The following is a 15,929-nucleotide window of genomic DNA, read 5'->3' as shown; positions in this document are numbered from 1 at the left end:
ATCTAGATCCTTCTGCAGGCTCTCCACACCCTCCGCACAATTTGCCGTTCCACCAATCTTGGTGTCATCAGCAAATTTCGACACCATACACTCGGTTTCCTCCTCCAGATCATCTATATAAATGGTAAATAGCTGAGGCCCCAGCACCGACCCCTGGGGCACTCCACTAGTCACCAGCCGCCAATCTGAATAGCACCCATTAACCCCCACTCTCTGCCTCCTATTTGACAACCAATCCTGTATCCACGCTAACACCCTACCCCCAACTCCATGCCCTCTTACCTTCTGCAATAACATCATGATCAGCCATGGTCTTACTGAATGGCACAGCAGGCTTGACGGGCTGAGTGGCATGCTCCAGTTCTAATATCCCCCTGGTCCTGCCTAAATGTAATATAGGAGTTACATTCTAAAATAGAGAATTCAAAAAATTCTGAGGGGCATTATAACTCATTTCAAAAGACAAATTGATTGAGGATAGTCAACAGGAATTGTTAATTGTAAGTCATGTCTGACTAACCAGAAATTTTTTAAGGAGATAGCAAATAAGGGTCAATAAATGGAGTTTACAAGGCCCCTCACTGCAGAAAAATAAGCTCCAAACAGTGAACTGGATTGGAAATTGAATCAATGGTAGGAAGCATAGGGTATTAATCGACAGGTGTTTTTGTGAATGGGAAAACTCTTTCCAGTAGAGCTCAGTATTAGATCCCCTGTTTTGTGTACTATATATGAATTATTTAAATTCGTATAGGGGGAATATGATTAAAAAATTAGCTTGCACGTTCTCTTGCTCAACACACTCTCGGCACGGACATCTGCACAGTCCCTTTGTGTGGGCACCGGGCCTGTGCTCTCACGGGCGTCATCTCAGTTTCTTATTAAATTCAAACAAAATTTATATTTAAAGCTTTTCAAAGGTACCTTTTGTGTCATTGCACTCAAAACTAAGCTTAATTTTTGAAGTCTCCCTGAAGGTATTGGGTCACAATTAGTAGAAGATCCCAGTGGTGATTAATTGCCCTATGGGCATAAAATTTGGCAACCTTATGTACCAGTTAAGCCAATTTGAGCCTGCTTCTGGCATGACATTTTTAAAGCTAGTTAACACTGAACATAAATTGTGCTTAAAACTTTGCAATCTTTTGCATGGGTTATGCTAATGGCAGCCAAGTGCATCAAGGGGAAACTCTAAGTCCTTAACCACCACTAATTTACATGGTAGGTTCAAACGGGCCTTAACCGGGATCTTGGGTTCATGTTACACAATTGGTAACCCCCGTGACTTGCCTGGGCTTGTAACATCTCACTTACTGGCCTGTCTGGAGACAATGCACATCTCTTTAACCTGTGCTTAATACTATCTCCACTCACATTGTTTGCATCTTTAAGACTTGATTAGCTGTAAAGACTCGTGTTCTAATCAGTATTCTGTAAACTGACTATGTGTCTTTATATGTCCTGTTTGTGATCAGAACTCCCCACTCACCTGACGAAGGGGCAGAGCCCTGAAAGCTAGTGGCATTTGCTACTAAATAAACCTGTTGGACTTTAACCTGGTGTTGTGAGACTTCTTACAGGGTTCAAACTGGCAGCCAAAATTTTATTTCATTTGGCACTTACATCAGTAGTAGAAAACATTGTGGCTTTTTGGCACCAACTAATATTTTTGACTCTTATGTATTGCGTTGAATAGCTGAAGCAAGTATCATCTTTCACAGTTCAAGTGTTTTTTCCCCAACAGCTGTTCTTCAGATAAGCAGCTTGACAATGGACTTTTGATCAAAACCCATAACTTTATTCTCTTGTCACGTTTGATGAAACAGTCAAGCAAAAGCAAAATAGTGTGTATGCTGGAAATCTGGAATCAAAACAGAAAACGCCCAGCAGGTCTGGTAACATTTGTGGAGAGAAACTGGTGCAAAGCCAAAGGGAGTGGAAATGGGACAAATAAATAAATACAAGATGTGTCTAGAGGAGGTGTGGATGGCAAGGTGCTAAATATTTGCCTTCCAAAAGGAAAGAAAATGAGAAAAACGGCAAGGAAGAAACAGCAAAGCAAAATGAAACAAAACTGAGCAGAGGTTACAATCTAAAAAGTATTGAATTCAATGTTGAGTCCAGAAGGCTAGAAAATGCCCAGTTGAAAGTTGGAGATGCCTCAAGTTTGCTATAAGTATCACTGGAAGACTGCAACAAGCCAAGGACAGAAAAGTCAGAGTAAAACAAGAAGGACAGTTAAAATGATGAGTAACTGAAAGTTCACAGTCATGGTTGTAGACCGAATGAATGTGTTGCACACTCAGAGTCTTGGTCTCACCAATGAAGAGAAGATCATGAGTGAGCAGCTAATAATACAACGTACTGAATTGAAAGAAACCAAGTAAATTGCTAGTTCACCTGAAAGGAGTGCAAAGGACCATGGATGGTGAAAATGGAGGAGGTAAAAGGGCTGGTGTCGCATTTCCTCCACTTGTATGGAAATGTCCAGAAGGAAATGAATGAGGTATTGAGGATGGTTGAGGAGTGGACCAGAGTATCATGGAGGGAATGATCTCTTTGGAGTTCTAAAATGGGCTGGGAAGATGTGTTTGGCGTGGCACCCAGATGGTGGTGATAAAGTATGACCTGTTGCATATTGAGGCTGGTGGAGTAGAAGAGGAGGACAAGGAGAATCCTGCTAGAGCTCTGAGAGTGAGGTAAGGAGATGAAAATAAAAGTGCATTAAATAGGATGAATGCAGTCAGGGCATTGTAAATAATGGATCGGGGGTGGTGGGGGAGAATCTCAACTCCTCTGAGGAAAACAAGAGATGGGGGAAGGGGCCTAAGTGCAAGTGGAACAAAATATGTTCCACATATCCTACACTAAGACAAGCATTGGTAGGACCCATGCAGGTAACCGGACCAGCGCCTTTAATTTGGGGAAGGAGAAATTGTTCAGTGTGAGAACAAGTGCAGTTAGATGGAAGAGGGTGTTGGTGGTGGATAGGAACTTGTAGGGCTTCTGTTCAAGGAAAATGTGGAGTGCCCTCAGGCTATCTTGGTAGAGCTAAAGATATAGAGGGATTGGACTTTCATGATGAATAGGTCTGGAAACTATTAAGGTGATGGACTGCATCAGAAGAATCACAGATGTTAGTGAGAAGAGAGTGGATCCTAGAATCCCTCCGGTACAAAGGCTTGGAGATCCTGGTCCCGGGGGGAAATTGGACAGAGAGTTTGCATTCAGCCCCTACTAAGTTGAGATTGGTAAACCAAACAACAACAGAACTACCCTTGTCAGCAGGTAAGATGGTAATGTCGGGGTTGAAACTGAGAGAACGAAGTGCGACAAGTTCATAATAATCGTGCCGGCAGTTCTCAGTGAAAAGATCTAAAAAGAGCAGAGAGGGGACAAAATGAAGAATCGAAGATAAAAGCAAAATACTGCAGATGCTAGAATCTGAAACAAAAACTGAAAATGCTTTAAAATCTCAGCAGGTCTGACAGTATCTGTGGAGAGAGAATAGAGCCAACATTTTGAATCTAGATGACTCCTCGTCTCTGACTAATCACAACCTTGGTTCTATTCTCTCTCCGCAGATGCTGTCAGACCTGCTGACATTTTCTGGTATTTTCTATTTGTGTGTGTGTGAAATGAAGGATCTAGATAGAGGAAGAATATTTGAGCTGATAGTTAATGATACTCATAGTAAATTGCTTTGATGTGATATGTTAATTTATAGAGAAACATTAAAATTTTTTGGGACTGGCATTGATACAGTTTATAAGGATTATTTTATTGTCACCAATAAAAAATCATACATGCAAATAATTAAAGGGTAATTTACAGAATAAGACAAGAATTTATATTACTTGTTTTTGTTCTGGTTAAAGTTAAAATCACTAACAAGCCCTTTCTCAGAAAACTGCCTCCATGTCTCATGGAAAATAAGTTCCTTTGAACAAATCAGTTTGTGTATTCTCTTTCCTGGTTCAGACTTCTCATGGTGAATTCCATGGAGGGATATTTATCTGGTACATGGTCACAGTGTTAATGGCAGAGAATTGAAATTCTGGCCATTTGTTATGTGTGTGAAAGTGGATGACTTCGAGGCGAACATTGAGGGGTTGAGGAGCTGGAGGGCACACCTCATTTACATTTCTAGGAGTGGCTGCAAGGAACTATACATTTCTATGATATTCTTTGGAAATCATTGTTTCCACATGCAGATGGTGTAGGGCATATTTAAGCACAATTATTCATGGGTAGCGGCTCCATCTTGCGTGCCTAAGGTGCCATTGCACCTGCTTTTTATGCTTCCCTTGCTGCTCCCCTTCCTCCATTTTATTTCTACTTAAATCAAGCTGGAATGAAAAGGAACATACATTTTTCCAGCAATATTCTCGTTTAATCAGAAACTGTACTTAAATGTGACCTGCTTAAACTAACGTTGTTATTTGTACACACATACAATACACGTACTTTCAAAATAAATGTGTATTTGTGTGAGGGGGAAAGATGACTCTACATCATGGAACATTATTTTAAATGTACATTCTCTTTATTCTGTGTAGTTCAGCGATCCCCTCCAATACCAGCGCAGGAACTAACTCAAATTCTGAAAGCTGGATATTTGGAGAAACGTAGAAAAGGTAAGCAGTTGTTTTTGCACTTGATGCAATTGAAAACTAACAGAGTGTTACTATCAATGAGATACTTATTCTAGAATAAAGCTTTTATTGAGTATATTTCTGACGCCTTAGGGGGATTCACATTAGCTGTACCTTTCTTTTCAGGTGTTCTCATTTTCAAAATGGCCGTTTTTTAAAAAAAAGTTTCCAGAAGAGCCAGTTGAGATCATGATTGTACATAATCAGCTACAACAATGTTATGAATTTCCTCCCAAATTTGTTTTAATTTCTGTTCACTTGTCAGCTTTGCAGTCTAAATTTCTGTTTCCTTATAAAACACTTGGAAGAAGATTGCAGCTTGAGTGATGGGCTGCACTGCTAATTACTATTCTCAACACCAGGGCAGTCACAGGCTGTTTAAAAAAAGAGGGACAATGTGATACCGGGTTGTGCTAGTATATTGAATTTTCCCAAGACGTGACATGATACAGATGAGAACTTTTGGGGAAGGAAACATATCAGTCCACATTATATGTAGTAATCAAACTACAGCTTTCCATTTGAGCATCGAGTTTGCAGGAAGACTAATTGGTAACTGGGACTCTAGATAAACATCTGCCTTCAGCCTCCAAAGTCAAAGCTTCTTGAAGAAGCAAATTCTCCTTCAGAAACAAAGGAAAATTAAAACTCTACAAGGATAAGGGAGAGGAGCTGCTTGCCTGCAGCTGCAGAAAGAGTGCATGCCTGTAGCACTTGGACAGGAAATTATGGTCCCACCCTCCTATATTTGACTTTGGAGGCCAACAAACAAGATTGCCGAGTCTGGATGAAGAGAGTCTTGGAATTTTAACCATATGACATTGGGGACATGTAATGACTGATCACGATTTTCCAATTTTCTCCCTAGCTCCTCCCCACAACTCTTCCCCTCCTCCCATCCCCCCCCCTTCCCCTCCTCCCATCCCCCCCCCTTCCCCTCCTCCCATCCCCCCCCCTTCCCCTCCTCCCATCCCCCCCCCTTCCCCTCCTCCCATCCCCCTCCTCCCATCCCCCCCCTTCCCCTCCTCCCATCCCCCCCCCTTCCCCTCCTCCCATCCCCCCCCCTTCCCCTCCTCCCATCCCCCCCCCTTCCCCTCCTCCCATCCCCCCCCCTTCCCCTCCTCCCATCCCCCCCCCTTCCCCTCCTCCCATCCCCCCCCCTTCCCCTCCTCCCATCCCCCCCCTTCTCACCTGCCTCCTTCTGCCTGGTCTCTTCTGCCTACCAATTTTGCTCACCCCCTCTCATCTGATTATTGACTGCTAAAGTCCTTGGGTTACCAGATCCTGTACTCTCCCGATTATAGTTTAACATGTTTCATTTAAATAATCATTTACTTCCATTTGTATTGACAATGTAGGCATCACTAGCAAATTACTTATTCATATTTATATTTATTGTAACCATAACAATTGGTTGCTTTTATTCCAGATTACAGCTTCTTTGGTTCTGAATGGCAAAAACGTTGGTGTGTACTTAACAACAATGTATTCTATTATTATGGGACGGAGAAAGGTAATGTTATCCTTCTTCAAAGCAAAACCAGAAGTAGTCATACAGTCTTGCTTTCTGTGAAACTCAAACTACTCCATCACCAACCCTGAGCATGTCCAATCCTAGCAACAGGACAGTCCTACCAGTAGTAAGATGCAGTGGCCCTGGGAGTCCCCAACATTAAACTAGGTACCCTAAAGTTTCTTCCTATCAATTCAGACATAAGAACATAAACATAACGTAAGAACTAGGAGCAGGAGTAGGCTATTTGGTCCCTTGAGCCTGCTCCGTCATTCAATAAGATCATGGCTGATCTTTTTGTGGACTCAGCTCCACTTGCCTGGCTCACGATAACCCTTAATTCCTTCACTGTTCAAAAATGTATCAATCCTTGCCTTAAAAACATTCAATGAGGTAGTCTCAATTGCTTCACTGGGCAGGGAATTCACAACCCTTTGTGTGAAGAAGTTCCTCCTCAACTCAATCCTAAATCTGCTTCCCCTTATTTTGAGGCTATGCCCCCTTGTTCTAGTTTCACCTGCCAGTGGAAACAACTTCCCTGCTTCTATCTTATCTACTCCCTTCATAATCTTATAGAAACATGTAAGATCTCCCCTCATTCTTCTGAATTCCAATGAGTGTAGCCCCAATCTATTTAGTCTCTCCTTATAAGCCAATGCTGTCAACTCGGGAATCAACCCAGTGAATCTTCTCTGCACCCCCTCCAGTGCCAGTATATCCTTTCTCAAATAAGGAGATCAAAACTGTACACAGTGCTCCATGTGTGACCTCACCAGTACCTTATACAGCTGCAACATAACCTCACTGTTTTTAAACTCCATCCCTCTAGCAGTGAAGGACAAAATTCCATTTGCTGTCTTAATTACCTGCTGCATCTGCAAACCAACTCCTTGTGATTCTTGCATAAGGACACCCAGGTCTTTCTGCATAATAGCATGCTGCTATTTTTTACCATTTAAATAATAGACCATTTTGCTGTTATTCCTACCAAAATGGATGACTCACATTTGCCAACATTGTACTCCATCTGCCTCGGCCACTCACGTAGACTACCTATATCTCTTTGCAGACTTTCAGCATCCTCTGTACGCTTTGCGCTGCCACTCATTTTAGTGTCATCTGCAAATGTTGACACTCTGCACTTAGTCCCCAACTCCAAATCATCTATGTAAATTGTAAACAATTGTTGCCCCAACACTGATCCCTGAGGCACACCACTAGTCACTGATCGCCAACCAGAAAAACACCCATTTACCCCTACTCTTTGCTTACTGTTAGTTAACCAATCCTCTATCCATGCTAATACATTCCCCATAACACTGTGCACCTTTATCTTATGTGGCAGTCTTTGGTGTGGCACCTTGTCAAGTGCCTCCTGGAAATCCAGATACACCACATCCACAGGTCCCCCATTGCCCACTGCACATGTAATGCTCTCAAAGGATTCCACTAAATTAGTCAAACATGACCTCTTTATGAACCCGTGCTGATATCCAGATGTTTGCTATTTCTCCCTTAATAGAGTCAAGCATTTTCCCCACTACAGAAGTTAAGCTAAGCGGCCTATAGTTACCAGATATGGGCAAGGAAACCTCCTGTTGATTTGCAACTACTGCTATTCCTCAGCTGATAAAGCAGTACTCCTCCATGTTGAATACCACTCACTTGAATTCTGTCACCAAGGTGGCTTGGTAACAGGACTACTGACTGAGCTAGCCATCCTGAAGGACATATTTGCCACACCAGGCTTGCGGACAATTATGGGAGAAGAAGCTACTTGCCCTCACCAATATATCTGTCAATTATATCATGGGTAGGAGTGACCACTATATAGTCAGTTCACGTGGAGGTGGAGTCTTGCCTTGAAATTGAGGGTAACTGTCTCATGTGTTGTGTGGTATTACCACCATGTTAAATTCTATAAATTCAGAATCAATCTAACAGTGCAAAGAGGGCATCCATGAGGCACAATAGGCCATCAGCAGCAGCAGCTGAATACTATTCTGCCAAAACCTGTAACCATAGAACCATAGGATCTCTACTGTACAGGAGGAGGCCATTTCAGCCCATCGAGTCATTCAGCCATTTAGGGTCGAAGGGCCCGTTTCCTGTGCTGTATTGAGTCCGAACCAACTGTCCAAAAGAGGAAGATAGTTGCAGTGTTAGTTGTCTAGTAGGGAACTAATCATTTCAATCTTGGGACATAGCTGCAGCAGTTCCTTAGCACAGGATCGTCAGCATAATCATCTTCACCTACTTCTTCAATGACTTTTCCTCCATCATAAGACCCAAAATGGTAGTGATCACTAATGATTATACAGTGTTCAGTACCATTCATGACTCCTCAGATACTGAAATAGTGCATGTCCATCTGCAGCATGACCTGGATACACTCAGGTTTGGGCTGCTAAGTAGTAAATAACACTCATGCCACACAATGACCATCTCCAGATATAGCAAAATTAACCACCTCCTCTTGGCAATGACATTAACATTGCTGAACTCCCTTCACCAACAATATCCTTTGGCTATTGACCAGAAACTTAACTGGATCAGCCATATAAATACTGTGGCTAAAGGAGCAGGTCTTAAAAAGCCCCCAAGGCCTATCCACCATCTACAAGGCACAAGACAGGAGTATGATGGAATATTGCACTGTGCAACTCCAACAACATTTGAAAAAGTTGACATCACCCAGGCTAAAGTAGTCTGCGTAATTGGCACGCCATCCACCAGCTTAAACATTTGCTGTCTCCAACACTGAATCAGTATGTGCCATCTACAAGATGCACTGCAGCAACTTACCATGCTGTCTTCAACAGCAACAAACCTGTGACCTCTACCACCTAAAAAGACCAGGGCAACAGACACAAGGGAACATTACTGACAAGTTTCCCTAATTGGTGTGGCCTAAACATGTGGTTGATGCTCAATATCCTCGGGGCAGTTAGGAATGCTAAGATGCTGCCTTGTCAACGTTTCCCACATCTAAGAAACAATTAAGACAGTACTTCGATAATAATGTAATCTTTTGACTTGTTGCTGTTTTTCTGAATTGATTTCTGGATATGGATAAATATATTAAATCTTTGTTTATTTAACATCTTTGTAGATAAGCAGCAAAAAGGAGATTTTGCCATAGATGGTTACACAGTCCAGCTGACAACTACCATACGGAAAGATGCAAAGAAGGATTGCTGTTTTGAACTCACTGCTCCTAATAAACGACTCTTTCAGGTTTGATTTTTAAATGTGTATTTGTTTTCATTTTGAACAACAGAATAAATAACCACCCATGTGCACCCCTGACCCCCCACCCCTCTACCTTGGCTTGCCCGCCTCAATCTCTTTCTGTATTTCTCTCCATCTCCTGGCCTGCCTGCCTGGCCCATTTTCTCCCTCTTTCGATCTCTTATCTCCTAGCCTGCCCACCCCATTTTTTGTGTCTCCCTCTCTGTCTTGGCAAGTGTTATTTAAATAGAGGAATTCAGGGGTTCAGAGGAATCTGTGTTCTAGTTCATGAGGCGCAAGAAATTAGTATTCAGGTACAGCAAGTAATTAAGAAGACTAATAGAATGATATCCCTTATTACAAGAAGTAAGGGTGTTATGCTTCAGTTGTATAGGGCATTGATGAGGCCACATCTTGAATGCTGTGTGCCGTTTTAAAGGAGGGATGTAAATGCATTGGAGGTGGTTTCAAAGAGGTTTACTAGAATGATACTTGGAATGAGTAGGTTGTCTTGTGAGGAAAGGCTGGACCGATAGGATTTATTTCTGCTGGAATCTACAAGAATGAGTGAATTGATTGGTGTAGATAAGATCCTGAATGATTTTGACAGTGGATGTGGGAAGGATGTTTTCCCTTGTGGGTATTCCCAAAACTAGGGGGCACTGTTTTAAAATAATGGATCGCCCTTTTAGGACAGATGAGAAGATTTTTTTTCTGAGGGTTGAGTAACTTTGGAACACTGCCTCAAAATGCAGTGCAGGAGGTTCATTGAATATTTTTAAATGGGAGTTAGATTCTTGTTAGATGAGGAAATCAAAGATTATTGGGGTAGATAGGAATATGAAATTCCAAATCTTTTCCACAATATCAAAGGGTTTTGATTGTCATAACCTACTTTTGAGCTGTATCTTTATATTTAAAACTTTATCTTGAAGAGATATCTCTTTTTGAGATAAAAATTTATATTTTAAACTTGGACAGTTGCATGGATGAGAGGGGTGTGGAGGGATGTGGTCCAGGTGCAGGTCCGTGGGACTAGGCAGAAAAATGGTTTGGCACAGCCAAGGAGGGCCAGAAGGCCTGTTTCTGAGCTGTAAAATTTCTATGGTTCTAAAGTCAATTAATCCAGCGATTAATATCTGTGAGGTTCTGCATTCAAGTTTAGGTCCAGATTCCTTGAACTTTTTGTAGAACCTCACTCCCTAGCTATGCATATATAAATGGCTCCTAAGGTGATCACAACAAGGTTCCACCCTAATACTTCACTTATTTCAAATTTCTTCTGAACCATGGAGAGACTCTCTGTGACTGAGCAGGAAACATAACCTTTGACTTCTGTAATGTCCCACAGTGTCTGTAGCTCAGTAATTCTGACAAAAGGTCAGCAACCTCAAATGTTAGCTCTGTTTCTCTCTCCACAGATGCTGCCTATATGATGAGTCTTTCCAGCATTTTTTAAAATTTTAACTCAAATTGAATTCTTCATGATACAGATATTTGTTGCAGATGTGATTGCCGATATTGCAATACTGTCCACAGAACCCCATGTGCTGCAGTCATAGCGCACCACCAACGCTGCTATCCATATATACTTTTGCTTTATTTATTTACTTACATAGCACCATTAACATAGTGAAACATTGGGGGTGAAACTTCTCCAGTTTATTGCTGAAATCATTGTGACTGCTGAATCTCAGGGATGTTTATATGGCAAGGAATTGCTTTACTATACCAATTGTAGAACTGGAGTAAGTATCATAGACTCAGTGGTTCAGGAAACCAACAAATGGATCACAAGGGTAGCATGAAATGAAGGGACAGGGAAGGTGTTGCATGACAGTGAGTGAAAAATATGGTTCAGAATTTAGCTGTCAGTATATGCTCAGAAACAGAAGAGAATAAAAACAATTCTTGACCATGGAACCAATGCTAGGAAGGTAGAGCTATTAATCCAGAAGTACATTTTCAGGGGGTAGCAGTAGTGAGCCGCATCTAGACATGTTTGGTGGGAGTAATAAAATACTAAATATAATTGAAATACATCTGGTCTATTGCATTCGCTACACTCAATATAGTCCACCCTACATCAGAGAGACCAAACGCAGACCCAAACCTACCCAACATTTGTGATTTCAACACACCATCCTGCTCTAATATGCACGTCAGTCCTGGGCCTGTTGCAATGTGAAGCCCAACGCATACTGGAGGAACAGCACCTGATTTTTCGATTAGGCACTTTATAGCCTTCTGAACTGAACATTGAGTTCACCAACTGCAGAGCATGAACTCTCTCCTCCACTTTCATCCCTTTTCCTGTCATCTTATTTTATTTCATTTCATTTTTATAGTATATATTTTTAAAAGTTTTTTTTATTCCCTTCCATTGTTTCATTTTTCTGCCTTTTTCAAAAATCTCACATTCCATCTTTCTCCCCACTACAATTTCCTCCCCCTCCCCACTCAACTAGGGCCATTTGTTACGTGTCTCAGGTCACCCTTTGACACTCTGCTTATGTTCGTTCTTCCATTTACACATTATAATCTCTATCAGCACTCTACTTAGCCATGATCACGTCCATTTACATTCTCTTCGTCTTTTTGACAATGATGTCTTTATCAATCTCTCCCAACTCCACCAATTGCTAAATATTCAGCCCTCAGTTCCCCACCCATCCCCTGTCTCACCACAACAATATAAATCTCACCCTATTTTCTGTCAGCTTTACCTCTGACAAACTGTCATCCTGACTTGAAACGCTAGCTCTATTCTCTTTCCACATACGTTGTCAGACCTACAACATTTCCAGCATTTTCTGTTTTTGTTGTTAAAGTACACCTGTTGTGAGAGGTAAAGGAATTTAATTGCAGAGGGGTGGTCAGTGATGATGGGGGTGGCTTGAGGAGAAGCGCAATGACAGATAAGTATTGATTTTGATCTGCAACAAAGAAACATGGAATCCCTCATAGCATTCCATTCCCTAAAGATTGTGATAAATTGAACATGAATGCTCAACGATCTGATGGGTACATTCCAACGACATCTCTGGTGGGGGAGACTGCAAGTGCCGGAGCAGATGCACTGAACAGAGAGTGCACATGAGCAAAGACACTTTCCAATTGACACCAGGATTTACAGTAATGGTATAGCAGATGGCATGGCTGAAATATAGATGAATACTTTACATTTGTCTTCACTAAAGAAGGAGTTGCTGCCAATGCCACCGTCAAAGAGGAGATCATTGAGAATTTGGCTGGGATAGAAATAGAGATTGAGGAAGTACTTGGAAAGAAATTAGTGTTCAAAAGTCCAAAGGCATGCACCTTTGTTGGCTGAGGGAAGAGGAGGTGGAAATTGTGGAAATTCTGGTCACAATCTTCTGATTTTCTTAGGTAAGGGAATGGTGTCACAGGATTGGAGGATTACAAAGATTGCACCCCATTCAGTGACTACAGGCCAGCGAGGTTAGCATTGCATGGTGAGGAAAATTTGAAGCAATAATTGGAAAAATATGGGTTAATGAATGTATTTGTTAGAGGTAAATCCTATTTGAATAGTTTGAATTCTTTGAAATAATGAAAAGAGAGAGTTTCACGTTGGATTTGTACATAGACTTTCAAAAGATATTTGTACCACATCCAAGCATTTTGGCTAAATTATTATTAAAATTCAGTTCAATATTAATTAAAATGGTAGTGGCAGCACGGATACAAAATTGGTTAAAGGACTAAAAGCAGACTTTACTGAACTCAAAAGCAGTAAATGCTGGAAAATCTCATCAGACCTAACAGCATCTATGGAGAGAGAATAGAGCCAATGTTTCAAGCTCAAATGACCCTTCATCAGATGACATTTGGTAGGAAGATTGAGGAGCGGAAATATGATATGCATTTGAAAGGAATATAACAAGAATTAGGGGCGTATGTGCATAAATCGTAAAGGATGCCTGGAAAGGTTGAGAAGGTGGTCAAAAAGCATATGTGGTCCTCGATTTGATAAATAGAGGAATAGAGTACAAAGGCAGGGAAATTATGCTACATCTTTGTAAAACACTCAGGTCTCAGCTGGAGTATTGTTCAGCTCTGAGTATCATAATTTAGAAAGGGTTGCTCTTGGAGAGGGTGCAAATGAGATTTACTGGAATGATAGACTGTGGTGAGAGAAGAAAATGCTCACACAAATATGCTTATCACCACATGCACACACACACCTCCTGACAAACCTCAATTCTGCTCCCCCGTTTACTCTTGTGACAATCTTCACCCCTAGGTTGTCATTGTTCATCTCCCCTCTGACAATGTTCACTGCCCTCACCCCCCTCCCTATTTCTCTTCCCAACACTGCTCACCCTCCTCAGCACCCCGGACAATGCTTACTTCTCCATTACCCCTGACAATGCTTGTGCTCGCACTTTGCACCCTGCAAATGCACAACACTACCCCCACACCCCCAACAATGCTCACCCCCACCCTCCTCATCTGGCTGTGCTCAGTATTCGGGAGCAAGAAATCAGACGGTTGGGTGAGGGAAGGATGTGTGGGATGGAAGGCAGGACACCCATGGCCTTTCAATCTGCAACTTGTAAGATAGCAGGTTAAAGTTGATCTAGCAGCTTTTTAGTGGCACAACTCAGTAACGTATCATCATCCTTGATGTTCCCAGCGTGACTTGGGCTCTGTTACTGCAGGTCCCATGATGCTGAGTTCAGCCTGCATCTCCTGAACTTTCTTCCATAGGAGTTCAGAAGATGCAGGCATTATTGGCCTACTACTTTTCCCCCTGCCTAGTTCAGCTGTGCTGCCTCCTATTCTGTGTTGCTTTGCTCTATAAGAGAGCAGGCAGAAGGTCTGTTGTGCAACACATGTTTCGGTGATGATCCTGTCACGGCCGACTAACTGGAGGAATATGGAGGAAGTGGATGAGCATATAGCAGCATTGATAGGTCTGTGAGGGTAAGGAGGATTATCTGGATGTTAGATACGAGTCCTGAGTGCTAGTGAATGTTGATGAACGAGGAATGAAGTGTGGTGCATTAGTTGCATGTAAAATTGGTGGTGTGGTAGGTCAGAGATGTCATGCATTCACTGAACTTTTCCTCTCATTTGAGTTAATTAGTCATCTTCTGGCTCAATTGCCAAGCCATTGGGTTCAGAATCCCAGAATTGACCTCCCTGGCCAACTGATCCCACTCCTTTCTGAAAGTGGTCCTTGAGGGCCTCCTACTCCATTGCAGAAGCAGAGCGTTTCTCCTCTACTAGTGTCACATCCATCATACTGGGACCCTCCCTCTGACCTTGTCTACTACTTTCCATCATTTATATTCCACCAATATTATTTATTCTAGCTTCCCTTTCAGAGAGATATAGGCTGTCTTTAAGAAAATGAGGCTGGCTGAGCCACATGGTATCTGCACCCAAGTGTTCAGTTAGCAGCATGAAGAAAGAAGCATCACAAAACCCACTCAGCCACATGCTATTAACATACAAATAAGGTGTAACATATTTATATGTTACCAACCCCATTTGGAACCAACATGGATAGGTCATGAATTACTACTCTGGTTAACAAACCAGGGCATGTGAATTTCTATTCCAAAGATTTCACACAGCGTTGTAGCTTTACTGTCTATAGGAAGGTCTACACATGATTTTTGCACCTCTGTGAAAGCCCCTGATGCTTGTTTTCGGTACATCTACTCGCCTTCAAATCACCATTTAAGTAAATTTAAATGATATTTTCAGCCTCGTGCAAGATATCCGGTGTTGACAAGCTCACAACAGGCAACAAATCGAGCGTGAACCAGATTTCCCGGCTGTCTCTCAATCTTACCGGCTCGCCCTGCCTATCGGCCAGCAGGACACAATGGCGTGGTCGCCCCCATGGAGTCCAGCTGAGGGATGAGGAGAATTTAGCTGTAATGGTTAGCTATAAAGTGAATAATAGAGCCAGTTGGTAAGCTGTACCCAAAAGAAATGCTAACATTTGGCAGTGCAAAGCAACTGGCCAACCGCACTCAGGTTCTAGGATATGAAATATTACTGGCCTAATATAAAGTAGGTCAATATTTAAATCAGTGTATAAAAAGATGGCAGAATTTCAATACACTTGACTAGATGCAGTTGAAGTTGCCTCTCCACATTTGAATACTCTTGAACAGAAATGGAACTCAATCCCTAAACACCAAGAATATTTTTTAATTTATCAGCAAAGTCAAACATATTCCTTTCTTTTGCATAAGAGAATATGCATTAAGATGTTTTGCAATACACAATTCCTAAAGTAAGGACATAAGGTGTGATATTCAGATTTATTTTATGTATACCAAACCGAATATCAGTTTTCACTGGATGATGATCTTTTATGTTCTCTTTATACTCATATGTTCATGCTGTTTAAACCAGAATGAAAGTTCATGTTACCTTAAGATAGTGCTGCAGCATTGCATCAATAAGGATTATTAAGTCCAACATAATTGGTGACAACTAAACATCATAAAATTTTTGTTGAGAGCACAACAAGCATTTAAACTGTT

General features: G+C 41.7%; 1 protein-coding gene across 2 annotated transcripts in view; it reads left to right on the top strand.

Annotated features, from left to right (window-relative positions):
• The window catches only part of skap2 (src kinase associated phosphoprotein 2), a 298,277-nt gene that overhangs the window by 154,898 nt on the left and 127,450 nt on the right, over positions 1-15,929 (top strand). For both annotated transcript variants that reach the window (XM_080205649.1, XM_080205640.1), the window contains exons 5-7: positions 4,560-4,637; positions 6,085-6,168; positions 9,281-9,405. In XM_080205649.1, coding sequence (XP_080061775.1) covers positions 4,560-4,637; positions 6,085-6,168; positions 9,281-9,405 — 287 coding nt within the window. The remainder of the gene's footprint in view (positions 1-4,559; positions 4,638-6,084; positions 6,169-9,280; positions 9,406-15,929) is intronic.

This window comes from Carcharhinus amblyrhynchos, chromosome 2 (assembly GCF_965287045.1).
Source record: "Carcharhinus amblyrhynchos chromosome 2, sCarAmb.v2.hapA, whole genome shotgun sequence".
Classification (NCBI taxonomy): domain Eukaryota; kingdom Metazoa; phylum Chordata; class Chondrichthyes; order Carcharhiniformes; family Carcharhinidae; genus Carcharhinus; species Carcharhinus amblyrhynchos.
This window is presented reverse-complemented; position numbering and strand designations above follow the sequence as displayed.